Below are 27,508 nucleotides of genomic sequence, written 5' to 3' on the forward strand. Positions count from 1 at the left end.
GAAATAGTTGAGAAGCTCAGTGCCGTTTGTATTGCGACATTTTTGTTGGCATATAACTTCAACTTTCATCAGAATGAACTGAATTTGTATTCACTAAAAAGCTGGAAATGAATGATGCACGAATGAGTCCTAGATCCTTGAATTTAGTTGCTGTTTTTGATTCCATTGTATTGAGGTCGATGGGTTTTTTGAATGGGTTTTTGGTTAGATTATTAAAATATGTTCAGTGGGCACACAAGTTTAAGAGATTCTGCCGTATATCTGACCCAAGAAAACGTTTTGGTATTACACACTTCTATTTGCAATTCTCCGCAACAATCCAAAGGGAAAATCTCATGGGCTCTTTTTGGAAAATATTAACTTCTAGGTCGGCCTACAAAAACACATCTTCCTTGCAAACTTTTATACACAAGCATGAATATAGTCTCATAATCCTGCTGCTTCCTGTTGTCCTCAACCTTAACCCTGCGAAACATAATTCAAATGTAAATGAATGTAGTGCGGTACCATCATATTACATTCCCTGCCATATTTTTGTTGTTAAGGCTGTCTGTTCTTCTATATAACATGACTGATTGTGTCCGGAGAGAACCTGTTTTGTCATTTTCCTTGATGCACAATTGTTCTCATATCGTCACTGTCTCCAAGAATACAACTAGACATGTGCAGGCATGATGGTTTCATATGGACAGACACCTGAGGAATTTCACAATTATTTCACCCCATGCTGCTGGAAAACACCTTTAACTGCCAGTTTCCAGTTACAACTTCATGTGTAAAACCGAAACTGCGGTGTATGCCCCCTTCTCTTATCACTTACAGTAGATCAGATTAATCAAAATGTCATGCTGGTTACAACATGCATTTTTTTATGTTGTAGTCTGTGTCATTAAAGCCTCACTCTTTAAACCACACCTCCAGCTGACAACAAATATTTCCTCTCTGAACACAGAGCATAAAAAGGGCTTGCAGGCTGACTGAGGAAGGGTGTTTTTTCTTCTCTATATTCAGTACTTGTTTCAGTTCATGCTGTGTGTACGGTGCATGTTTCCTCAGCATGTTTTTTGCACAGACAGAGTCTCCAGGATCACTTTGAGGATCTAACAAGCCGACTGTTGAATTTGACGGATCACAGTGAAGGGGAATCAGTGCCTGAGAAGAAGATTGCGGGTAAGAGGCAGCTACCACCAACTCCAAAACAAAAAGGATTTACCCTGCTTGGCAACATATTTAACCGTTACGCATCCAATTGCTTTGGCATAACGTTAAATAGGACTACTTTGACATCAACTTCTTCAATTGCTTCTCAATGACTTGTTCTGCACGAGTATCAAATATGTCTCTAAATGACACATTTGACCACTGCAAAGTACCCAATAATTCCACATATGAAGTCCTCTCCTGGGTGATGGTTGGAGAGTTCGTGCTGGGTCTGCCTCTCAACCTGTCGGTCCTCTACATCTTCATCTTCAGGTATGAAGTCACAAAATCTCTCTTTTAATGCCTATTTACTATTTTCTGAAATAACTCAAAAAGTAGGTCGATAACGCCTTCAGGGAGGGGGACATTTTAAACTTAGCCAAAAACCTTGAACTTGCTGCGTGATTTGTCAGCTGGCATTACCCCTACTTTCCCCAGTAATTTAGATGACAATATCCCCCCAAAACACCCCAATAAGGGCACTTAGGGATAGGATGGATTAATCCAGATAACTACTACTTTCTATAACCTGGAGGACTAACAGTTCTTTGAAAGAAAGCTGAAATTATGCCAACGTTAAAATTGGTCACGTAGTTGTGAAGAGCGTCCAGCCTGCTGTGACTCAAGTCAGTCAAGTTGTTTCTTGATTCAATTAATGAATAACTGTTGATTCATGACTCTTTGCAGGGAAATGTAATACATGCATGCTCAGTCAAGTGACTAGAAGAAAGAAAATAGGGGCCAGTAGTTAGATCCAGATTGGGTTCTTATTTGTTGGCAAAAAAACTTGTTGGCATTCCTGAAGTGGTTAATTTCAGTTGTCTAGGACAGCTTATTTTAGGTCAGTGAACCAATTGTACTTAACGTGCTAGATCACTAACCTGCATGTTTTCAATACACTATACAATTATAAAGATATTTTAATTATTAAGAATTCAAAAAGAAAACATTAAATGCAAAAACAACCACATGAATGTTAAATGGTTGTTAAAAAGGTTTTAGGCTGATTAGGGTAGTCAGACATCCATTGCCATTTTTGGAAGCTATTTTGAAATGCCTTGCAATTTCACTTCTTTAAAACATCACTTCAAAACCAGACTATATTTAACAATTGAATTGACGTGAAAAGCTTTTTTAACAAGATGAGCACTGTCTGCTAGTCTTGAGATAAACTGATAAACCTATAGAACATAGCGTGCTGTGGGTAAAGATAATCTCTTATAGCTGGAACTTCAGCATGCAGAGATGTTGGTGTTTTCTTTGGCACAATTGTACATTTCTACCACTAAATTATACAGTGTAACAAAAAAAAAAGCGGATGCAATAACAAAATTATCATAACCCTAGATTAAAATATGCATTAATAAGCTGATAAAGAACTCTTTTTGCACAGTGATTCCTGTTTGAGTCTTCATATTTTACATTAAGTAGAGTGCTTCAGTTGGATGAATTGTCAGACTATAGCCGTGCAGAGATTCTTTGCATTTGTATAACTTGAGATGCCGAATAAATAACAGCTTGTCAATGGCTTCCTCTTTCAGGTACAAGTTCTGGAAGAACAAAAGTATCTTCCTGTTCAATATTGTGGTTGCGGACTTCATGCTGATGGTCATTCTTCCTGCCAAGGTTTACCATTACCAACATGGCCAGAGACGCAGCCCAAACAACGCTGTGTGTAAGACGACGCACTTCTTGCTGTTTCTCAACCGAGGGGCCAGCATCGCCTTCCTCATCACGCTCTCCATCGACCGATACTTCAATGTGGTTCATCTCGGGAGGAGGAACTTTGTCAAAGTGCTGAAGAAAACGCCTCAAATCTCCATCCTCATCTGGGTTCTCTTGCTGCCCCTCACCATCCCCACTATGGTCAAAACGTTTGAGTGCTGCAACAGCCACGGCCGCATTCATGAGACGCCTTCTCACGATGTGACGGACACCTTTAGAGAGGTATTGTTTGGATTTCTTGTGTTTTGATTTGCTATATTGCGGGGAGGCTATGGCTCAGGAGGTAAATGTTGGTCCTCCAACTGGAAGGTCGGCGTTGACCCCAAATTGCTCTTAATGTGTGTGAATGTGTGTGAATGTGTGTGAATGTGTGTGAATGTGTGTGTATGTGTGTGAATGTGTGCAGCCTCGGCCTCTGTGTGAATGGCTGAATGCTGACTTGTATATTTAAAGCGCATTTAGGTGTTGCAAAGACTGCTATAAAGCAATATAAATACAGTCCATTTAGTTCGACATAGCTGTAAAATATATTAGTAGCTAAAAAATGGAAACAAAAAAGGCCATAATGATTACGATGTGAGCATGAACAAAAGCCCAATATATACTCTGACGTCAGAGAGTTAATCCTACCAAAGCTTTCAACAATAAATAAGAACTTCAGTTATTTACAGTTCCTCTCGCATTTAAACAAACTTCCTATGAAGCTGCCAGTCATTACAGGTTTTTGCCCAAAGGTTATTTTAACACCCTTGTTCTCTGACTTACAGCTTGGAATAGCATCTTAAATTCTGTCTAAATTATATTTTATGTGACAATCGAATAAAACAGAACACTTCCCTTGTTGTTCCTGTGTTTTGGACTGTGAATCAGACAAAACAAGACAAGTAAAAGCATGAAGAGTGTTTCAATATGAGTCACAAACCTCAAAATCCTGACTCCAAATTGCTCCAGAAGGCATGTCTACAGTATGGAAATATATGTTGTTTCAGATATAAGCTCATCGACATGTAATGTGACCCCGAGGCCTGTCTGTAGGTACATTAGTGTTATTTTTCTGTGTGGGGTTTCATACTCATAGTCACTTCTCTTTTCAGATCGTCTACTTCACGCAGATCCTCATCCCCTTCATCATCCTCGTCTACTGCACTGTGCGCATTGTGAACCGGCTGCAGAGGAAGACCGTGGGCGAGAAGACCAAACTGAGGCGAGCGGTGCTGGTGGTCATATCTGTCGTTGTCGTGTTCGCCCTCTGCTTCCTGCCGAGCACTATAGCCAGAGCGGTGCTGCTGGCCGTCAGGCTGATGGAGTGCCAGGTCGAAGAGGACGTTGTGGTTCAGGTGTACGACAGCCTCATGGTGCTGTCTTACAGCGACTGCCTGCTGGACCCGCTGGTTTACTGCTTTTGTAACTCAGGCTTCAAAGAGGCTTACATTTCCACCTTCTGTCCCCAGTTTCTACAGAGGAAACTGTTGAAAGCTGACTTTGGATTGGGAACAACAACCACAACAACCATAACTGTGACTTCTGGTAATAAAACTGTGTCCTTGCCGATAGTAGAGAAATGATCATGTATATCCCTTCGGGGTGTTTATTTACTGAGAGCCAAACCACTGTTCCACATAGGTGTTTTCAGCAGCCCTAGCAGATGACACTTTTTCTCAGAAAACATTGGATTTTGCGATACTGATAAATGCCATTTACTCTAAGGCTGAAACACATCAGGCACGAAAGTTGCCCGACAAAACGCCTCCTCCGCAGAGCTCATCATTTTATCTGATCAAACCACTATCGACAAAAATGCAGGGCATGCTTATTGTTTATCTGGAACTGGTGCTGTTCCTTGGTACTATGTGCTCACACACACACACACACACACACACACACACACACACACACACACACACACACACACACACACACACACACACACACACTTGTTCTTTGTGGGTTACTTTCTGCATGTATCTCTACAAACCGTTTAATTACATTTTTTTGGAACTAAAGAGACTATCTTTTTTAATATTTCAAAAAACAATAATATCTTTTTGCTATTTTTGTATGTGAAATTAACATTCATATATGCTCAATAATGTGTCATATTAAATGTACTACAAGAGAATAGTCAGCAGTAGTAGGCGACTGGGCAATATGGAGAAAATCCGATATTTTTGATCAAATACCACAGTGTCGATATTGGTGCGTTCATAAAATATTGACATAAAGAGTTTTATAATGAATAACCATCATTAATCAGTAATGTAGATATGATGACTTAGTGGGTGCATGCAAATCAAAGATATCAAATTCACTTTCCAGTAATGCAGCCTTTAAAACCAAGAAAAGACAACACCATATTACGATATTATGATGACGACATTTAGTCTCATAGAACAATATATTTACAATCCCCAGCCCTAGTCTGCATACAATGAATCAGAAATTGATCAAAATCTCAAATGTGGACTATCGCTAACCAAGTTGCAGGAGGTGCAATCTTTTTTCGGAGAAGAAACATGTTAAAAAAAACTTTTGAATAAGCCTTAACATTTTTAGAGTTTATTGTGGAAGTATCTGCAAACAGTTTGGGTGTCTTTATGTGGATTATCAGGGACGTGTACTCATATAGCTCATGTAATGTGGCTGCTTCCGTTAAAATGTAAAATCCAATTAGAAAAAATGGATTATAAGCATTTTTTATATTTATTTTTCTATAATATTATTGAGTTTATTGTATAAAGGCATTTTAATTTATTAGGATATATTTCAGGCCAGGATTTAAGGCATCAGTTGTGATTGCGTTCTACCACTTATGATGGCCTTTGTACCTATAATTACAAAGTATTCAGCAGTCAAGTAAAACATGCTCTGCAGGTACTTTTACAGTGTTTGCAAAACTCTCATGTATCACTCAGGAAACTCTATATCTCTGCATTCATCATCATTACCTCAAACCAGTTTCACCTGTCCTCATTGAGATTTACCATCAGTGAACATTACATTTCAATATTTCACAATTGCTCCTTCAAAGTGTTGTAATGCATTTCTTCAATTGACTCGTTTTGTTTCCTTTTTTATGAATCAGAGTAAGAACAAGCCTTTTTGTATTCTGTTTCCTGAAATGAGGTCATAATGTCAAACCTACGTGGACTGCAAAAACCTGGAAGGCTGTTTTAAACGCTTGTCATTAAGGCTGTATATAAACATGTGATGTTGATTATCAAAAAATAATTATTTGTATTAGATTGAGGTACTGACTGGGGATGTTTGTATACTGCTGCTGTAAATAAAGAGAATTCATGTCTTGGCAATGCAACGACATGCAGAGCTTTTACTGTGAAACCACATCCCTCTTTTTTTCTAATGGTGTAACGTTATCCCAAGCAAGTATTACAAAACCAACACGTCTATATCTCCTCTGTACACTCCATGTGTATATGCAATCTGTTGGAAACACAGGGTATATGCAGGAATCCTGAAGTCAAATGTAAGACCTTTTAAGACCTTTTTTAAGACCCTTTCCATACATTTGAAGACCTCATCGCCACTTTGAGTTTTAACCGGTTACATTGGCGACACACTTTACCTCACATTGACTATATACAGTATTGATTGTCCTTCCTCCTTATCTTCCAACCATTTGGACGCAGACTTGCATTTCCCCATAACGATGTTGTTTAACAACCGGCGTAAACGGACCTTCGCGCGCTATCAAGCAGTGAGCGTGCGATGTCCTGTTCAGATGACGTCAAATCCAACAGGATGCCATAAATAAACTACACAGAATCACACTACACACCTACGCAATGATTACATTCAGGCAGACTGTAGAATACAACCTCTTTGGACAATTCATATACTTATTGAAAACAAGCTACAAAATGTAATACCTTGGAAAATGCCGTTTAATACTTTTTAATAGCCTTCATTTTCGCTAAATTGATTTATCAACTTTTAATACTTTTTAAGACCCCGCGGACACCCTGTAACTCCATGAAGTTATCTACAAAAGGTAAAATACAGCTAATTAACACATTGTTGTCTATCCATTTCCTAACTTACCTCTGTCTTTCTTAAACCCTGTGTGTAGACACATTAGTGCCTCATTCATCTTTTAATAATGTGGGAACATTTCGAGATGTGTGGCCTTAGCTTGAGGCAGTCTGTGTGGGTGTTGCAACAGGAGAGATGATGGTGGCTTTCAAGTTGAGGGTAGCAGAGCAGAAATATCACGGCAGCAACAACAACAAGAGAAAAGAAGTATGACAACAAAGACAACAAACTCTAAACATCGAGAAACACTGAGGTGTTATTGCTGCCACAATCTTTGCAGATTGGCTACACGCCCTGTCTGCCTTTTTCGTTAATACTGTAATGGCTTAACGGATAGTTTGGATTGTTTGAAGTGGAGTCATCTGAGATCATTATTTACAGCACGCCCCCAGTTTGGAGAAGCAGAGAGGAGTTACTGCACATAAGCTACGCAATGTGCTCCTGTAGACGGGGGAATCATGCAAAACATATTTTAGCCACCTAAAAGAAAGGCCCATCTATTTAGAATATTTTCCTTTAGTTAGTTTATTTGTGTTAATGTTTGACTTTGGTGAAGCAGAACTATCCCTTTTAAAATATGGGTTTACTCAGAAAAGGCTCAGATGCAAACCTTAGGATTTTAAATATCAATAGTGGGGCATTCATACAAAAGTGAATCCGATTTTTTTTTTTTAATTAAGCCCTATCCGTGAGTTGGTTCTGTTCAACACTGACCTGTTTTCATTAGAGTCCCCTTTGTGGATCGGCTCAATTCAACACTGAAACTCCTCATATGGATGATCTGGAGCCTAGAAAGAGACAAACATTAACATCTTGACCAAAGAAACAGAACATGCCTCACAACTGAAAAACTAATCTGAAGTTCTACTGCTATCTAGTGGCCAGAAGCACAAATAAAAAAGGGGACATACCTGATTACGGAGCAGTATTGTGAACAATAAACCCTTGCACTATTGCATAACACTTAATCATTGAGTCCCATACAGGAAGCTGAGCCTTAATGTTGGTTTATTATCAGCTTGTATAACGTGTTATGCTGTATGTAGAGAGAGATGTGTTGGATCTTACTGTACATATTTTCTAAGTATAAAATAAAAGTAAACTGTGGCTTCAGACTGGTTGTTTTGTGTACTGAAATTGGTAGAACTCAGTTAACCTTACTTTCATTCCAACCTATTTTCAGTGAAACGTAGAAAGCTTATTGACGTTATGTATTTACATTTGTTCTGATAAAAGGTTGCATTTCACTATTCGTACCTTCGCAAAGCTTGTCCCAGGCAGCCGGCCAATCGACCGCAAGGATACGCAGGCTGGAAACATCAGACCTACGACAGAGATAAAGAGAGATGAGAAGCAGATTACAATGTGAAAGAACACATGCAATTTCTAAAAGTCTGTGTGAGTGTGAGGAAACTCTAGATGGGTCCAAAACCACTGACCAGAAAAAGTTGAAAAATGATACATTTGAGAGATTCATATTTTGCAGCGCCTCGCTCTAAGTGCGGATAAAGTAAACGACTGTAAACTACTGTCATAAATACTGCCCCTTCAGAAAAAAGTAGTTAAGAATAAGCAAGAACATATGATTGGATTACTAAGGCGTGGGTTACTTTGTGGGTTGTGTTTTGGCTCTAAATGCATGGTGATGATAGGTCACTTAAGTAAGGACCTTTTGGGGATAACATACGTTTTTGACTTTGTGCGTGTTTATCAGCGCTTCATTTGCATTTTCATCATGACTGGACAGGAAGATTACATCAGTTTTCAAAAAACGTACATTAAAAACATCTGGTGTGTAAAACAGAAAGTATAAAGGGCATGTCACCTTCTCTTATCTCTTTAATCGGATTGATCAAAATGCTATGCAACTTGTTACGAGACATGTTTAATTTCTTTAAACCACACCTCTAACTGACATCAAATATTTTCTGAGAGGTAGTCGCATTCAAAATAAAGGGCTTACAGTCTTAAAAGAGCTCCAGGATCGCTGTAAGGATCTAAGAAGCGGGCTGTTGAATTTGACGGATCACAGTGAAGGGCCTAAGGAGAAGATTCTGGGTCCAATGCAGATACTACCACCTCCAAAACAAAAAGGGTTTAACTTGCTTGGAAACACCTTCAACCCTTATCCTTTGAAACTGCAGAAAAAAGGACTACTTTGACACCAAGTTCTACTTCTAGGTCTAAGGGCTCTTTTCACACACCAAAACATGTATGTAAATTCAACGATTGACCGCTGCAAAGCTCCCAATCGATTCACATATGAAGTCCTCTCCTGGGTGATGGTTGTGGAGTACGTGCTGGGTCTGCCTCTCAACCTGTCGGTCCTCTACATCTTCATCTTCAGGTATGAAGTAACACAATCTCTCTTTTAATGACTATTTACTATTTTCAAAAGTGAGGGAAAACGTTCAACTTGTTTACGTGATTCTTCAGATTGGTGTTTCCCGTCTTTAGCCTCTCTGAGTGATTCAGACACTAATACGCCTCCAAAGAAAAGTCAACGAGGTCACTTGGGGATAGCATAGATAGACACATCCAAGTGACTTTGACCTACTATTAATTATGCCAAAGTTAAAATGTTTACATCGTTTTGAAAAGCTTCTCATCTACTGTGACCAATTCAAGTTGTTTCTTGGTTTATTAAATGATCCGCTGTGTTTCCTGTTTGGTTGCAGGAACAGATTCATACAACTAGCTTTGAGTCAATGAATCAATTCCATTAACACACTGAATCACCATCCAGAGTGCTCTAAATACACACTAAAAGGATTGATAGATAAGAAAGAACAACGAATACATCAAGGCAAGGCAATTTTATTTATATAGCCCTTTTCAGCACGTGGCGATTCAAAGTGCTGTACAAAATAAAAACAAAAGACATTTAAGAACAAATACAGCATAAATACATTATTAAATGGCATTTAAAAACAGGCATAAAAAGGCAAGCAAATAAAAAACTAAACATTAAACAAAGAAATACACAATCAAAACATCAATGTTAAAGGGATGTTATTAAGTATTAGGGTAGGCTGTACTTAAAACAGTGAAATTGCGACACATAAGAACCATACTTTATTCAAATTGACTTCTCACTAAGTGCAGTTTTAACCAGATGATCCGTGTCTGCTAATCTTGAGATAAACTGATTAAGTTGTAGAGCATAGCGTGCTGTGATTAGAGATAATCAGCAGGATGCACAATTGCATGTTGCCACCATTAAATGATACATCGCAAAAAGATTTAAAAAACGGCAATAACACAAAACTCATATTCCTGCATTAAAACATGCATCAATGTGCCGATAGAAGATTTCTGCACAATAGTTCTTATTCAAGTCTTCATGTTTTAAACACTAAGCAGAGTGCTTCAGTCAGAACTGTCAGACTAGAGTTGTGCATGGATTCTGTAAAATAAAGCCAGTAACCGCAAAATAATACTGTTTTGCCAATGGCTTCCTCTTTCAGGTACAAGTTCTGGAGGAACAAAAGTATCTTCCCGTTCAATATTGTGCTTGCGGACTTCTTGCTGATGGTCTGTCTTCCTGCCAAGGCTTACCATTACCGCCATGGCCAGAGACGCAGCCCAATTAAAGAAGTTTGTAAGACGATGCACTTCTTGCTGTGTCTCAACCGAGGGGCCAGCATCGCCTTCCTCATCACGCTCTCCATCGACCGATACTTCAATGTGGTTCATCTCGGGAGGAGGAACCTTGTCAAAGTGCTGAAGAAAACGCCTCAAATCTCCATCCTCATCTGGGTTCTCTTGCTGCCCCTCACCATCCCCACTATGGTCAACACCTTCGAGTGCTGCAACAGCTTGAGCAATGAAACTTTTCTAAACGATGTGACGGACCTCTTTAGAGAGGTATTGTCTTAGTTACTTTTCTTTGGATTTGCTTTAGTGCGCAGTGCCTGATGCTCAGGATACAGAAAACATGTCGACCCGACCTTGGGCAACATACTTCAGCCCTATTTGCTCCTGATGGTCAACAACAGTGTGTGAATGTTAGTTTCCTTGAGCAGGTAGCACCTTGTATGGCAGCCTCTGTGTGAATGTCTGTCAATGGGTTAATATTAGTTATGCAATGTACAAAAAGGCCTTAATAATTACGGCCATTTTATACTTCAATGTTAGAGAACCAATCTTACTAAAGCTTTCAACCCTGAAGAACTGTGTATCTGTATGAGCTGTCTAACTCAAAGTCACTTTTCTTTTTAGATTGTCTACTTCACGCAGATCCTCATCCCCTTCATCATCCTCGTCTACTGCACTGTGCGCATTGTGAACCGGCTGCGGAGGAAGACCGTGGGCGAGAAGACCAAACTGAGGCGAGCGGTGCTGGTGGTCATATCTGTCGTTGTCGTGTTCGCCCTCTGCTTCCTGCCGAGCACTATAGCCAGAGCGGTGCTGCTGGCCGTCAGGCTGATGAAGTGCCAGGACGAAGAGAACGTTGTGGTTCAGGTGTACGACAGCCTCATGGTGCTGTCTTACATCGACTGCCTTCTGGACCCGCTGGTTTACTGTTTCTGTATCTCGGGTTTTAAAGATGCTTACATTTCCACCTTCTGTCCAACGTTTCTTAAGAAGAAACTATTGAAAGCTGAACTGGCTTTGGAACAACAACCACAATAGTAATTACGAATTCTAACTAAGAAATTCCTGAGGACACTGAAAAACACCAGTCAGGTTGTCTAAACAGCCAAATATTAACAAAGCATGGATAGACGACTTCTCTGTGCAGTGTTAATTCTGCTCTGACTCATCAATTAAGTTGAATGGTTTCATCTGAAGATTTTTTGTTTTACTGACGCTGATTAAAATATACTTGTCTGCTTCTTTTGAAACTCATTTTCTTCCGTGTTTTGATTGAGAAATTGACACCAAAACCCATGTTTTCTTTCCCAAACTCACTTCAATTCTAAGTCTACTGTAAATATAAAGAAAATAAGAACATATCTTAAAAAATATTCAAGAGCGGTGCAAAGTACATCATCATCCATAGCTGTTTTTAAGTGTTCAGTAATGGACTTTTTCCTTAATTCATTGAGATCTGGTGTAAAACTGAAAACAAATACATACTTGTTGCATGATCGGATTTATGGTCTGCAGTTTTGCTCTCCTCATTTGTATATCTGCAGACATCGTTGGACAACACTCACTCAGTTTTCAGAAGACTGATTTATTCCAAGATTGAATTCATCTGAATGTCACCATCTGCAAATATTACAAGTTGTTAAAAACATTAAAATGCCATGATACTGTGTTTTCATTTTCAGAATTAATCTAATACATGGGACAAACCAAATGAATCTAGAATGGTTTTCCACTTTTTAATATATATATTGTTTTTAAACCAAACTAATATTCCTGCCAGAAATATCAGTTACATATCTGAGTGGAAGTGAGGTGCAGCTAGCTTTGTCAAGGTGTAACATTAGCATAATGCAAAAGAACAAATAGGCAGCGACAAAACGGGTTAAAAAGTTTTTGTTTTTTTATAAAACCACAAAATATTGTTAGATTTAAATCTAGGAATAAAACAGGCATTATTGTGACATCAAGAAATGTCTTTAACGCTGTGGTAAACTACAGTGACTTAGCTAACAAAAGATAGCTAGCTTAAGTCATATGTGAGTGACCTGCCGGTTTTTTTTATTGGCTTTTGGGGAAAGTATTTGTTTTAATTATCAATTAACAGTAAAATTGCAAAACTATGACTGTTTTAAATTATTCAAACGGAGTATTTCAAAACTCCTGTCAGTTGAAAACCAAACTACATTCAAACTGCTATAAATTAATGTAAACTAGCTTAAAATTAGTAACCCTTAATCTTTAAAATGTCACATTTACGTAAATAAATAACAAACATAGTATTTTTTACTTCAGGTAAAGAAAAATGAATGAAATTTGATGAAAAGCAGCATATATTATTTAAGGTTCGCGTAAAAAAATAGTTACCTTGAGGGTCCCAGCTGAGTTACCGTTGTGACCGTTGAGTGAAGTTGACCGTTAGTACAGTTTATCCGTTACAACCATAGACTGTATATATAAAGGTTACAACCTATTTTATTGCGATTAAAAAACACTCCATGAAAATATAGTTTGAATTCAACCTAGTCTTAATCCCTTAAAGTGAAATGAGGAGAGGAGGACACAAACATTTATTCAACTCACTTCCGGTACGACCCTTCAAGATAAAATGATTATTAACGTGTTTTGAAAAACTGGGATTATTATTATGTATTTATTTTTACAAATTTTTATAAATGTTTCCGTTTTTTTCATTTATGTATGTATATGCTTATTAATGTATTAATTTATTTTATTTGTTGATTTATTGACTCTTCTCTTCCTCCTTTTTTGCAGTTTAGAATGTTTGCCAACGTCACAGAAATTCAAACGTCTGCTTTTTTTGTTACAGCTTTTGTAACGCCGCACCCCCAACTCTGACTGACTTCCCGCGTCCCTGCCCCCAAAAGAAAATAGGCTTGTTTGAGATGAGCGAGACCGACGCAGACCGTCGCGGGACAAAGACGCCGGTAGCCGAGCGAGGAGGAGCAGTTTCTCTCCACGAGCTGCAGAAGCGAAATGCTTGATGGGAAACGACTTGCTGGTATATCGAGCTGAGCGCTCATTGGTGGTTTTTACCCCGTGCTGGTGATGAAACTCTCCAATTGGCTCTGCAAAAGTTTGTTGTTGTTTTGTGTCAGTTTTGGTTTTACGTCGCCACTTCCATTCGAGGCACATTTTTCATCATTGTTCCACAATGTTTATCATCATGAAATGAACATCTATAATATATGTTATACCATACTTGCACTGTTTACCGTTTTCATACTTTATATAGGCCTATTTTAGCATATTCATACAGACTGTTAATACGAATACTGCTCATAGGCTACTGTGTATAGTGTATTCATACTCATACCCCTCACTGTTTATTCATCATTCAATTCATTCTATATTTTATTCTGTAGATTGTGTACATTACTTTTCACTTACTGCTTTTTGCACTCCTGGTTAGAAGCTAACTGCATTTCGTTGTCTCAGTACCTGTAATCTGTGCAATAACAATAAAGTTGAATCTAATCTTGAGCAGGAACAAATGTATGTACTTAGTACATATCTGACATTAACGATTAAACACATTTGTGCATTCTTTATCAGGGTGTCCGCGGGGTCTTAAAAAGTATTAAAAGTTGATAAATCAATTTAGCGAAAATGAAGGCTATTAAAAAGTATTAAAAGGTATTAAACGGCATTTTCCAAGGTATTACATTTTGTAGCTTGTTTTCAATAAGTACACCGACTCCAGAGTACTTGAGTCAATGTACTTTCTTACGATCCAGCTCTGGGACTAGTACAGTATGTCCTAGGACCTAGTCTATCTATTTAAAATTATAGTTTAAATACAATCAAATTAAAACAAGATGGAATGAACCTTTATTGAGAAGAGCCAGGATTCTGCTTTGTTTCTGAATTCAACATTCCTACCAATTGACACCCAGTTCAATCTAGACCAAGGTCTTATTCCATGTATGAAGATTTTTTAACAAACAGACAACAGAGTCCTAGGAAATAGCAGTTTATTAGAAACATTGTACACACACATGCTCGCCACAGGGTGTCATCCTTTCCCTCTGCCTGTTCATTCAGATGACTCGCATCTATGCCCAAGGTCTGAGAAGGGACACGGACCTGCCCTCCATGTTTCGAGCGCTCTGGCAATGCGCTGCTGGAGTTTAGCACCTATAATTACCATTGTAAATTCATTTGGTTGAACTAAAAACAAATCCAAGCCTTTGTAATACATCCCGGTTGTTTTCCACTTTTAGTTTGGTTTGGCCCTTAAACAAATTCCAGGTAGCGTTTATAGACCAAACCCTAGAATAGATTATGTTGTGTAGGCCTATATATAAAAATAGTTTCTTATATTAGAACCTCTTTTATTTTGTTATAGACTTTGAACTTGCACGTGGACAAGTTCCTAGACTAGCTCCTTCAAGCAGAGGATGTGTGACATCATTCTTCCTCTGCTTCACGTTTCTAGCTTTCATTTTTTTTAAACAGGCAGAGAATCTGTGTTGTGTTTGTTTATTGGTTCTGTCAAAGTGAAACATTCCTCTTGGATGCATTAGGGAGGTCAGACGGACCCGGTGGAATCTAGGGGTACGCCACCACTGCTTGGGAGAAAGAAACTATGCGATATTTGGGCCCATTTTCGCTACAATGAGGGGGAGAAAAAAAGCGAATGCATTGTTTTATTGATTGATTGATTGATTGAAAAGTTTATTAACAGCTTGTATATTGGGTACAGTACAGTACAGCTCAAAACATACAATTGTTAAGGGGATGCAGACCAGAGAAAGACTTTCGTCTTGTTTACATCAGGGTCCCCCATTTCCAATTCATCATATCATTTAAGACATATAAGACATATTTGACATACAGATGGCTTATTTACAATTTACATACAGGTGGTTTTTTACATACAGATGGCTTATTTACAATTTTCATTTTAGATTTCGTTCTAATACATCCTAACCGGACATTTAAGACATACCAAGTCTACAGATATACAGTTAGTAACAGAGTCTAAAATGCGAGTATATACATAGATGGGGGGGGGGAAGCTGTCCATTGTACGACAGGTTGAGATTTGTACCATTACCGGGGCCAGTTTTGCAATGCTTTCCCCCGAAGGTGCTCTTTAAGAGAGGTTTTGAAGGTAAGTATAGTTTTACTTTCCTTTACAGTTGTGGGAAGAGCGTTCCACCTTGATGTGGCATAATTGCGAAACGTGTATTCCCCTTTTTTGTGCCAAATCTGGGTTTTACATGATTTGTGGAGCTCCCTCTGGTGTTATGATCATGGTATTCCTTGACCTTTGGGAAGAATTTTGACATGTACATGGGTACCATAGAGGTGTAGTGGATCTTGTAGACCAGGCCCATTGCAAGTAGCTGTACTCTGTCGTCTACTCTAAGCCATCCTAGGTTGTCAAAGTGGGCAGAGGTGAGGTGGGTTCTAGATGAAAGGTCAAGCAGTAGTCTGACCAGTTTATTTTGCGATGTTTGAAGTTTTATTTTTAGCGCCTTGGAGGTGCTATGGTACCATGACGTGCAAGCATAGTCATAGTACCCTTGAATGAGTGCTCCTGCCAGAGTTTTCAGGGTGTTTTTGTTTACCAGAGAGGAGATCCGGTATAGGAATCTAGTTCTTTGATTGACTTTTTTTATTACATTGGATGCCATTTTGTCACAGGAGAGGTTTGCCTCAAGAATAGATCCTAGGTATGTAATTTCCTTCTTACTTGTGACAATAATGTCACCCACTGCAACTGAGAAGTCGTCGGATTTGCTGAGATTATGTTTCGAACCGAAGAGAATGGACTCTGTTTTACCCAGGTGTAATGATAATTTATTATCGGCGAGCCAGGTGCAGATTCTGCCGAGCTCGGAGCTGAGGGTTTTTTCAACCTGCAATCTGCTCCTGTCAGAGACCAGCAGGGCTGAGTCGTCCGCGAACAGGAACAAGTTGCAGTCACATGCTGATGACATGTCATTTGCATAAATTAGGAACAGTAACGGACCTAATATGCTTCCTTGTGGAACACCACAGCTCACTGGGAGGGGGGGATCAGGGGGGGATCAGATTATCAGAAGGGAAGCAATGTAGCCTTAACACAGCAGGTAAAAACACCACAAACCTGACCAGATACTCTCTGCAAAGCTGCTTTCTTAATCATTCAACCTGTGTTTTTCATCAAATAAGGACAAGATATAATCTTATTGTGAAATAAGTTTTGACTAAAATGACAAATTATTGGTTTTGGCTAGACTAGTTTGACTGAAATGTTCTATATAATCTGATGACTAAAAAAGACTCAACAGTTTTCATTGACAAAAAGTAGACTAAAATAATTAGTTTTCTTTGACTAAAATAAGACTAAAATGCTCAGACTTTTAGTCGACTAAAACTTGACTAAATAAAAACAGGATGAAGGTGACTAAATATGACTAAAACTAAAAAGGAAATTTAACACAGGACTAAGACTAAAACTAAATCAAAAAATAGCTGACGAAATTAACACTAGTTGCTTAACAGGTTTTAGTTTTCAAAGAAACCATTAGCAAACATAATGTATATTTCATCGTTTTTGTATTTAACAAATAAGACACAGCCTAAAAACAGTGCTCAGCTAATTTGTATTTTAAATAGCGCTTGTCTGCTACTAAAGTGTAAAGCATAGTTGAAACCTGCCTGCAAATAAGAAAGTTCAAAATATAACACATTTAAGTCTGTTTGACAATGAAAGTCTAAAACCAATATAGAAAAATGTATGTTACATTTTCAGAGTATGTGTGTTGCTGCCTTGTGTATTACCCGACCAACAGAAGAAAAACGGTTTTCTTTCTTATTTGCAGCCAATCAAATGTATGAAGATGTACAGATTATTTTTTACTAATGCCATATCTTCTGCTTGGATTTCAAACCATTGCTGTTTAGAACACTATGGCTCTTGCAGGTTTGCCAGAAAATCTATTATTTCTCTGTCCCTGCTTCTCTTCAGAACTTTGATGCTTTTCTTACGAAATAAGGATTGGTGCGGTATCTCTGCCGCCTTCATCTGATATTGTTTTGACATGTTGCCATCCTTTTTACGGAAATATAAATGATGTGCATACTTGTAGTAAAGCATTTGTTTGTCTGCAGGTTCCAAAACACCTTTTTCACCTAACTCTAACAGTTCCTGATATATCTGATCAGCTTCAGCCTGATCATCACGTGACAGTGCATATACTTCTGCAATTTCTATTTTCCTCAAAAGTGAGGAATGAGGGTAAAGAGCAATCACCTCCTCAAGGAGAAGGATTGCTCTGTCTAGCAAGCTTTTCTTTGGACTTTCCTTGGAAAAAATGATCTTCCATTTGTAGCAGAGTGCAACACATCTCTTCAGATAACGTTCAGTTGGATGGTTCTTCAGAGCATCCTCTGCCAAATGAATGGCCTCATCATCAGATATATACTTTCTGTAAACCCATAGCAATGGTTTTAAACCACTGTAGCTGCTGACAGGACTTCTCAAAACCTTTGTGGCTAACTCACGTGCTTCATCTTGAATACTTTCTCCTCTCATAGCACGTTGATCAAGGTTGTGAGCAGCAAGGTACAAGTTCTCTGGATCCTGTTCTTGGGCAATTCTCATTTTCTCCAAGATGTTTTCTTCCAGCAGCCCTGTCCTGCTGTGCTCAGAAGCATGCATTAAAGCTAAGGCATGGCTAGTGTTCCACTCTCGTATGCCTGGCTGCATCTCGATGGCTCTCTGGAAGTAATCTACAACAAGTGTTTTGTCTCCACTGACCGTCATCAGCGCATAGGCTTTTTCAGCGTAGGTCTCTGGGTGGAGCTCCTCCTGGGATGGAGATGGGTATTTTTTATTCAGGGCGTCGACCTTTGACAGGTAGGCCTCGCTCTCTTTTTGGTCTCCCAGGTGGTGGTGCAGCCAAGCCAGGTCCCCGTAGTTCACCACTAACCAGGGGCCCTCATCTGTGTTTTTGATCTGGCTGAAGGCCTTTGTAGCCTTGTTGAAGGACTCCTGGGCTTCTTTATTGGATCCCAGCTTGTACTGAATGAACCCTCGCAGGTTGTAGATGTGACGCAGCCAGGGGTTTCCATCATTGGTGCCAATGTTTAACAAGTTGTCCCTACAACGTAAAAGTAAGGACCTGCTGAGGTCAAGATCCCAGGTGAAGTGGCACTGCAGGGCCTCCAGTCTGGACACCAGTGTTTGACTCTGAGTAGCACTAATACAAAATAACAAAGTAAAACATATTTAAAAAACTTATTTACTTTTATGATGAAATCCAGAATCAGCTACTCACCTCATCATTCAGCTGTTTCCTCAGCTTTGTAGTTCTGTAAATGTTTGGATGGTTTTTGCTCTTGATGCTCTGGTATAAAGTTAGTAATGTGTAGTGTCTGTTTTGCTGTGAAAGATGGGATGTTATTGAGAACGCAGCTTTAAATGCTCACACATAAAACAAATGTCAGAGGGGTGGGGGTAAACATGCCTTATCTTTCGTTTCCACATTTGAAAAACTAAATTAAAGAGTCATTAAACTGCGTCACATTTTCTGTTCAAGTGGGCAAAGTGTTTCTTCTTTTCTCTTTAAAGCTATAAGGGTCATTCCAGAATTGGAGGACATTTAGACGTCAAAACTTTTGAAAAATGAACGCTCTATTTCCTAATTTTCTGTTATGTATTTGAGAACAACAGGTAGTAAACACACATTGATTTGGCCAGCTCAGGCATCAATGGTACATATTAAATTACATGTTTTATTTGTTGATTTTCAACGGCCCTAAATGGTGGACTAGAACTTTGAAATACATTTTAATAATGTATTTTTACCTCTTAATCTAACTATAATTTAAATGTGTTCATTTTGAGTTCATTGTTGAGAAAAATGGTTAAATGTTTCAACCTTAACATACTTAGGCTCCCTGGGGCCAATAACAAAAAAGAAAATACAATAATACATTTTAAACATGTAGACTATGCTAACTTATACATACACATTTAATTTAGTTAAAGATGTTATATTTACTCTAGTAACAAGGTTGCAAATCAATGCCAATGTTAGCTTTTAGCTCAGAAATCAATCAATCAATGTCAATCAATGTTTATTTATATAGCCCAATATCACAAATGTTACATTTGTCTCAGTGGACTACACAGTTTGTACAGAATATCAGTATGACAATACGATACCCTCTGTCCTTAGACCCTCACATCGTACAAGGAAACACTTCCAGAGAAACCCAGAGTTTAAAGGGGAACATGGGAGAAACCTCAGGGAGAGCAACAGAGGAGGGATCCCTCTCCCAGGACGGACAGACGTGCAATAGATGCCGTGTGTAAATCGAAGAGATAATACATTTACAACATAGGTAGTCCAAATGTTTGAAAATGCATGTGTCTATAATAAAAAGATGAATCCACGAGGATGTCAACAATCCTGTGGGAGCCATCAGGGAAGTAGTATGATGAGAGTCAGGCAGGACCACAGAGACAGGTTCAGCCACGACTCGAAGTCCAGGACTCAGATCCAGAACTCAGGATAGAGGATCCAGGACTCAGATCAGGACTCAGGATCAGCCACGACTCAGGATCCCAGCGTAGATAGACACCAAAAAGAAATTTTGGGGAAGCTGGGTTATTCGGAACGTGAGAGTACACAGGTACAGACAGAGAGAAGGAAAAAGTAATGAATGCCAGCAGCACAATGTAATGCTCCTTTCAAGGCAAGGAATAACTTAGATATTCAACTAAAGAAAGATAACTTTAACCCTCTGAGACCCACATAGGACATTTCCGTTTTTGTATATTTCTGTGTTTTGCCTTATAAATTGTCATTTATTTACAGTATAATCCAGTTTTACACATCCCAAACATCAGCACAACCTCAGCTAATGATATATGTCACTCATTAGAGACTTGTATACAATATAATATGGGATATTTGCCCATAATTTTTTAAATTTTTTTAAACAGATTTTTTACTTATTTACTTATTAAAAATAACTGCTAACCATAACATTGAAAAAAACATTCAACACAGAAATGTGCACACATTTATTATCATTGTATCAGAACTGATTAGAAGATTCTAACTTCTTCTTTTCATTAGTTATGCCCAGTCTTTTGGGCAGTGTCCATGGGCGTTTTTTTTACCAGGAATTGTCTTTTTTCTTGTCAAGACTACACCTTTCCACAATCACACACGGCATGCTGAGCAGATTCAAGTGGAATCCGTCTGATCTGCCTGTAGGGAGGGACGGCCCTGATCCTCTGTCAAAGTCCCCTCCAAAGTACATAATGCATGTTTTCTGCTATTTTTGATGAGTGATAAAGACAATTTTACCTTTAGTTCTTAATGATATTGATACTGCTGGACTCAGTAGTCTTACACCTACTACCACAATACAATGAAGTACTTCCATTGTGTTGTTTTAAAAAAAAAAATCCTCTGTCAATGTCCCCTCCTGAGAACAAAGTTCGATGAAGGAAAAAAATGAATTTTGCCATTAGTTCTTCGTGAGATTGATCCTGTTGGACTCAGTATAGTGAAACTACTCCCACATGTACTATGAAGTACTTTTACTGTGTACTTTTTGAGTAATCCTCTGTCAATGTCCCCTCCTGAGTACAAGAATGCATGTTTCTCTGCTATTATTAATAAGCATTAAAACACCTTTCTTCATGAGACATGTTGTTGGACAGAGTATTTTAAGAGGATGGTAGACATGATAATCAGCACTACTTCCATTCAGTACTCCAGCAGCAGCATTTTACACCTTGGAAAGTCTTTAGAGACTGGCCTGCATAGCTGGTCACAACCAGGGGTTAAGTTGGGATTTGATATGTGGGGGGGCTCTGTGTGGAGGTGCGAGAGGGGGGCGGAGGTCGAGGATCTCATTATTTGACCTTAAGGGATATACACTGTGGCCCTAAAGCAACTGCTCCATTATCTGTATCAAATGCACACATTGATGCCACCAAATGTCACAATAAAAATAGAAAGTACTACAAATAAACTGGAATTCATTTACATCTTAAATTATTAATATATATACACAAAAAAAGGTTTACAAATATCCAACCTTCAAATTACTTTTTTAAGTCAACACTGCTCTGCACACTTGCTAAAGAACATTTGTGTGCAAATCTCAATTCATTTGTAGGGCTGCGTGAGTATGGCCAAAAGTATGGGAGTAAATCTCACTGTAAACTATTTAATCATCACCAAATGATGTGTGTTATTATGACCGATCATAACTCAGCTTTATGCAGACATACATTTAGCATGGTGTACAGGCATAGGCGACATAGGCGATCGTCTAGGGCGCCAGATCTGAGGGGGCGCTGCGTTTGCGCTCATCCTAATTTTCAGCCTTGATGTAACAACATTCATAATTAAGTAAATGTAACACCCTTTTCACCCCGGTTACACTTTTCATTTGCCCTGTACGACGGGCGCTGTAAGTGATGAAAGTGGGGGGTGTTGGCTTATCAGGCGCCCGCAGCTCACAGCCAAAGTGGGCGTGGGAGCGAGCAAGAGAGATAAATGCAATTTATGTAAACAAATATTTCCAAGGCACTCCTTTATAATTATTTGGATAAACAGGTTTGAAATCATTTCAATGTATACTATAGGACAGTAAACCAAACATATCGTTTAAAACTTGAGAGATAAAAAAATATGCATAAATAAATGTTAACTAGGTAAAATAAGATATGAATGAACAACAAAAATAAAATAAGTTACATTTATTTGTTATTGGCTGTGGTTATTGGTTATGTTCACATTTATTTGATTATTAAAATGTAAACCGATCTTTTTCATATGGGTGTTTAGAGTTGTACCCCCTAGATCTAGTCTCTAGTAATGTGTGCTCAAAGTGCACCAGATTGAAGCATTTTACTTTACATTTTCAAACATTTCTTCCCGGGGGGGGGGGGCATACCCCCGGACCCCCCTAGAGGATGTGACGTCCACACCCCAATTAAAACATGTTCATACAATACTGAATACATTTGAAGCCTTTTTGATGTATATTACCGATGTCAATAAGTTTCTGTTTTTGTAGTGTATTGGTCTTTTGTAGAGATTTTTCAGTTATTCTTTATATATTGTAGTGGAGAGTTAGAGATAACTCAGTGTTGGCACTAGTTTTGTGTCTATCACTAGGTTCACCCAGGTGTGTCGGCCAGAACACCACTTAAGGCCAAAGGTCCAGAATAGAGGAAATGAGGAGCTAAGATGAGGCTTGACTTCTTTACTTATTTAAGCAGACATACAGATATTTGTCTGTGTGTGGTTTTTCCTATAAAGGAAATAAACAAAATACAATCAATATAAGATAACTTATGCATACATACATAATATACATAATATTGCCAAACCCTATAGAAATAATAATCTAGACATAATACAACATGTCTCCCTTCTCTTATAATCATAAACACATTAACATATAATGTCAAACACTCTTGGTCAGGGACACGCAGAGATTCAAAGTTAAGCTACCGCTAATGAATAACGTTCTACTTCCGGTTGGCGGAAAGCGGCAGCCGATGCTCTTATTGTGAAACGCTACAGACATGCTACTTCCGGTAGCCGAGTAGCGGAGCAATAAATGAACTCTAAACACATAATATCTCACCTTTAACGCCACATAAACATTTATCCACATAAACTACATCCCATTACATTAATAATAGGTCTGTGCCACTCAACACGGTGTATATACCCCTAACTTTTAGACAGGAGTGCCGACTCATTTGACGAGTGACTTAATGAGCAGCCATCATAAATATGCACGCAGCATGCACAGATCACATGAGCACGGAGACTCTGCATTAAGCCACATCGGCACAGAAGTTATCACAATAATAATAAAGTGTAGAACAACATAACAGGCAGCACTGTGGACAAACACTCACGTTCATTTACGCACACAAGACGAAGGTTAATACGGCATAACTTTCCTGCAACTACTGATGCACATTACCCTCTGATGTATGACGTCACCCAAAACACATGGGTTAGCCCCTCCCCACTATGAAGGCACAACTTAACAGGTATAAACTCTGTATAATAAAATAATATATATATATATCAATATCTATAACTTTGGGGCCTTTTCTACAGCCGCCCACAAATGTATATAATACATTTGCTCATCAATAAAAGGCAACAAGGTCCTAAGGCTTGGATGTGATCGCAGGAGTAGAACTGTCCTCATCTGCTCCAGATGGAAGTGCAGGGAGGACCACCAGTCTGGCAACTGGCCGGGTGTAGACTCTCTCCTTGATCTTCACGTCGGCAGACCTTATATGTCCGTCGCTGCTTGGATGCGTCTTGACAACTGTCCCTATGGGCCATAGGGCTCTTGGAAGATGCGGATCAGCGATCATCACCACAGCGTCCTCTTTGATGTCGGCAGGTGTAGCTTGCCACTTCTGACGAGCTTGAAGACTCGGCAAGTAGAGCCTCATGAATCGAGCCCAGAAGTGGTCAGCCAGAACTTGGGAGTGTTTCCAACGGCGGCGACTTATGAGCTCACTCTCACTCTCCCAGGTCTTCTGCCCGACGTAGTCTTCCTCCAACATGGATGAGTTCTCCACTCTCATCTAACTCCGGAGACAGAGTGAGGAGTCGACTGCTTCGAAGAACTGGCTTACCAGCTTTCAGTAGGCTGCACTCTTGTGGGAAGCTATCCCTCTGAACCCTCTGGAGGATCAACCGCTCAGCTTGACGGAAGTCTTCAGCAGTAGGGGGGGTCGTTGGATTTGGCCGCCCCATGCAGCTCCAGCACTGTCACCTCCAGCAACTCCTTCCAGGAGTTGGGATGACTGGGGTCTGCAATAGGCTGACTTGATGCTACTGCGGTGACTCCACAGAAAGTGGACTTGCGCAGCTCTGAGGCATCTTCTGTTTTGTGAACGGCTGGATCCTCTGGCCACGAGTCTGGACTCAGCAGGAGAAAGGGGGGTCCCTGGCTCCATCTATTGGTCGCTATGAGTTCCTTCAGCTTCTTACCACGTGTCACGTCATCTGCTGAGTTCCTTGCGGAATCAACGTACCTCCAGTCCTTCCTGTCTGTCAGCTCTTGTATCTCAGCTACGCGGGCGCCAACGAAGACCTTGAACCGGCAGGACTCGGACTTCAACCACGTCAACACTGTTGTGGAATCAGACCACAAGATCGTCCGGTCAATGTTGATGGTGAGTTCTCTTGCCAGAACCTGCGACAGCTGTGCACCAGTGAGTGCAGCACAGAGTTCCAGTCGGGGCATGGAGTGGAAGCGCTTAGGAGCGACTCTGGAGCGGGCCATCAGGAACGACAGGTACACAACACCATGTCGGTCAGTAGTTCGAAGGTACGTCACCGAGCCGTAAGCTTCTTCCGAGGCGTCACAGAATATGTGCACCTCTCTCTGTAGAGCGGAGATGTCCACTTCCTTTGGTAGGTATGGCCGGGGCAGGTTGACCTGAGGCAGGACTTGTAGTTCTTCCTCCCAGACTTTCCACTGCCGTAGAAGCTCTTGAGGTAGCAGCGGGTCATCCCATCCACGATGTTTATCCCATAGGTGCCTGACGAGTATTTTTGCCCTGGTTGTGTAGGGTAAGATGAACCCTAGGGGGTCGTACTGACTTGCCAGCACTTTGTAGATGTTGCGCATCGTGATTTCACCATAATCCACGGGACGATGCTTGTAGCCCAGGATATCCTTTTGGAAGAGCCAGCTCAGTCCTAGAGTGGATTCTGGGACATCTGTCTTGTTCTGAGCCAGCCATAGCTCAACACTGGTAGAGCGACTCTCTTCTGGTAGGTGACTGATGACCTCTGGTTGATTGCTGGCCCATTGACGCAGCTCGAAGCCTGCAGAGGCTAGGATGGCTCGTAATTTGTCGACCAGGTGCCTCGCCTCAGCAATGGTGGGGACGCTCTGTAGGCAGTTGTCTACATAAAAGCACTTCTCGACTGAGGTCCTCACCTCTTCATCTGGCTGACTATGGTCGATGACGTGGCGCTGAAGGGCAAACGTAGCACAGCAGGGGCTACACGTCGTTCCAAAAGGTAACACTTGCCACTCGTACACCGCAGGAGGATCTTGACTGCTGTCTCGCCAAACAAATCTGAGCAGGTCTCGATCTTCTGGGAGGAGTCGAACCTGGTGGAACATGCCCTTGATATCTCCACTGATTGCTACTGCATGCTCTCGGAAGCGTAGCAGGACTCCCAGGAGAGATGCTCCTAAGGTCGGCCCAGGCAACAGATAGTCATTGAGATTTTGCCCTCGATACTGAAATGAGCAGTTGAACACCAGTCTGTTCTTGCCATTATGGCTTACCATGTGGTGAGGAATGTACCACGACTCACGACCTTTCTCTACTGGTACTTCAGGGTCACACTTGATAACAGAGCCTGCCTTGATCAGCTTTTCCATCTCCACTTTGTAGGCTTCAGCCTGCATAGGGTTCTTGGCCAATCTCCTTTCTATACTCCGTAGACTGTGCATGACGGCTTCTTTAGTAGCTTGAAGGAGTGGCATGTCTTTCCGGCGTAGCAGCGGGGTGGCATAACGGAGTATGTCGTTAACCTGTACTCTGATGGTTTTGGTCTCCAGGATACCGATGGCCTCTTGGTCCTCCCTCGAACGTGTGACTAGTTTCTCGCTTCTGAAAGGAAGAGTGTCGACCTGCCACAACATCTCGACATGCTTCATCAGCTCACTCACTTGTGATGATACTGATGTGAAAAGGCACTGCTGTGGTTGTGCGAGATGATAGACAACACTGGCTGGGCCTTGCAGCGTCCAGCCTAGCCTTGTGTGAATGGCAGCCGGTCCTCCTTTTGGGCCTAACCTGACTGGTTCAATGGGGGTGACGAGATGTGGGTGGTCACTTCCAAGGAGAAGCAGAGGCTTCGCATTTGTGAGGGTCCGGATAGGAAGGCCAATGAGGTGCTTATACTTCTCCCGGAGTTGCTCCATAGGGTAGGTATGATCTGCTTGTCCAATGTGAGCAGTGGTGAAAGCACCTGTAATCTTGAACCTGGTCTTCGGCTTAGCAGGAGAGGAAATGGAGAAGGAGACTGATGCACCGCGAAGGGTCTGCACATCCTGTCTGATTGTGCGTAGTGGCAAGTCCTCTGGGGTTCCTTGCACACCTAACTTCTCTACAGCCTCTGGCAGCAGCATAGTTCTCTCCGAACCGTCATCCAGTATGGCATAGGTGTTGATGAATCGATCCTTATAATGGATGCGAACTTTGACGACTTTCAGAAGGACTTGACTGCCTTCAGCGGGTCTGTCCAGGTACAGTACCTCAGTCGTGGCCCTCGGGCCATGGTTCTGCGAGGTTGGTGCTGAGTCTGTCTCCTTAGGTGGCCTCAAGTTCACATCATGCAGCACCTGGAGATGTTTCCCTTGGCAGAGGCCACATGTCTTCTTTAAGTTGCACTGCGCTGCCTGGTGCGGCCGTGCACAGCGCCAACACCTCTTATTGGTTCTTATCCATGCTGTCAGCTGTTCTTTGTTCAGCTTGGTTACTGCTGTACACTGACTGAGGTAGTGGTCCTCATTATTACAGTACGGACAGTATGGCTTACTCTTGTTCCCTTTGAAGGAGTTTCCTGGAACTTGAGAGTCTGGTTTCTTCCAAGTGTCCTTGGCACCATGGAGCACAGTGGTGTGGTGCGTGCCCTGCCGTCCCTCAGGTCTGGATGATGACTCCCACGATCCCTTCACAGCTAACTGCCCTTCGGAGTCCTGGCACCAGGACTCATATTTCAGCCACTCTGCGAGATCTATAAGGTTGTGAGTTCTTGAGCCCTGACTGAACATGCAGCGGCGGAAATCTGCTCTCTGTTCAGGCGGCAGCTTACTCAGCAGACGAGCAACATGTGAACCACACTGTAGCTCCACTTCTCCCTCGGACCCTATGGTTCTCAGCATT

The 27,508-nt window shown here is 40.6% G+C and overlaps 3 protein-coding genes and 1 long non-coding RNA gene across 4 annotated transcripts in view; 2 read left to right on the top strand and 2 right to left on the bottom strand.

Moving 5' to 3' along the window:
• Window positions 1-12,211, bottom strand: part of LOC117475104 — a 38,626-nt gene extending 26,415 nt beyond the window's left edge. The window contains exons 1-3 of the long non-coding RNA XR_004555141.1: window positions 12,058-12,211; window positions 8,233-8,300; window positions 7,690-7,763 (exon numbers count right to left, since the gene is read on the bottom strand). This is a non-coding gene — a long non-coding RNA (uncharacterized LOC117475104). The remainder of the gene's footprint in view (window positions 1-7,689; window positions 7,764-8,232; window positions 8,301-12,057) is intronic.
• On the top strand, window positions 388-6,264 carry LOC117475083 (12-(S)-hydroxy-5,8,10,14-eicosatetraenoic acid receptor-like). The gene is made up of 3 exons (XM_034121181.1): window positions 388-1,473; window positions 2,742-3,147; window positions 4,020-6,264. Exons 1-3 carry the CDS (start codon window positions 1,310-1,312, stop codon window positions 4,488-4,490), a joined length of 1,041 nt encoding a protein of 346 aa, XP_033977072.1. The 5' UTR covers window positions 388-1,309; the 3' UTR covers window positions 4,491-6,264.
• On the top strand, window positions 9,011-11,918 carry LOC117475090 (hydroxycarboxylic acid receptor 2-like). Its single transcript, XM_034121194.1, has 3 exons — window positions 9,011-9,322; window positions 10,443-10,842; window positions 11,197-11,918. The coding sequence occupies exons 1-3, from the start codon at window positions 9,186-9,188 to the stop codon at window positions 11,608-11,610; spliced, it is 951 nt and encodes a 316-aa protein (XP_033977085.1). The 5' UTR covers window positions 9,011-9,185; the 3' UTR covers window positions 11,611-11,918.
• A 4,764-nt stretch (window positions 12,212-16,975) lies between the features above and the next one.
• Window positions 16,976-19,042, bottom strand: LOC117475252 (interferon-induced protein with tetratricopeptide repeats 5-like). The gene is made up of 2 exons (XM_034121431.1): window positions 18,864-19,042; window positions 16,976-18,785 (listed from the first exon to the last, which is right to left on the bottom strand). Exons 1-2 carry the CDS (start codon window positions 18,869-18,871, stop codon window positions 17,492-17,494), a joined length of 1,302 nt encoding a protein of 433 aa, XP_033977322.1. The 5' UTR covers window positions 18,872-19,042; the 3' UTR covers window positions 16,976-17,491.
• Between the last annotated feature and the right edge of the window lie 8,466 nt (window positions 19,043-27,508).

This window comes from Trematomus bernacchii, unplaced genomic scaffold (assembly GCF_902827165.1).
Source record: "Trematomus bernacchii unplaced genomic scaffold, fTreBer1.1, whole genome shotgun sequence".
In the NCBI taxonomy this organism is placed as follows: domain Eukaryota; kingdom Metazoa; phylum Chordata; class Actinopteri; order Perciformes; family Nototheniidae; genus Trematomus; species Trematomus bernacchii.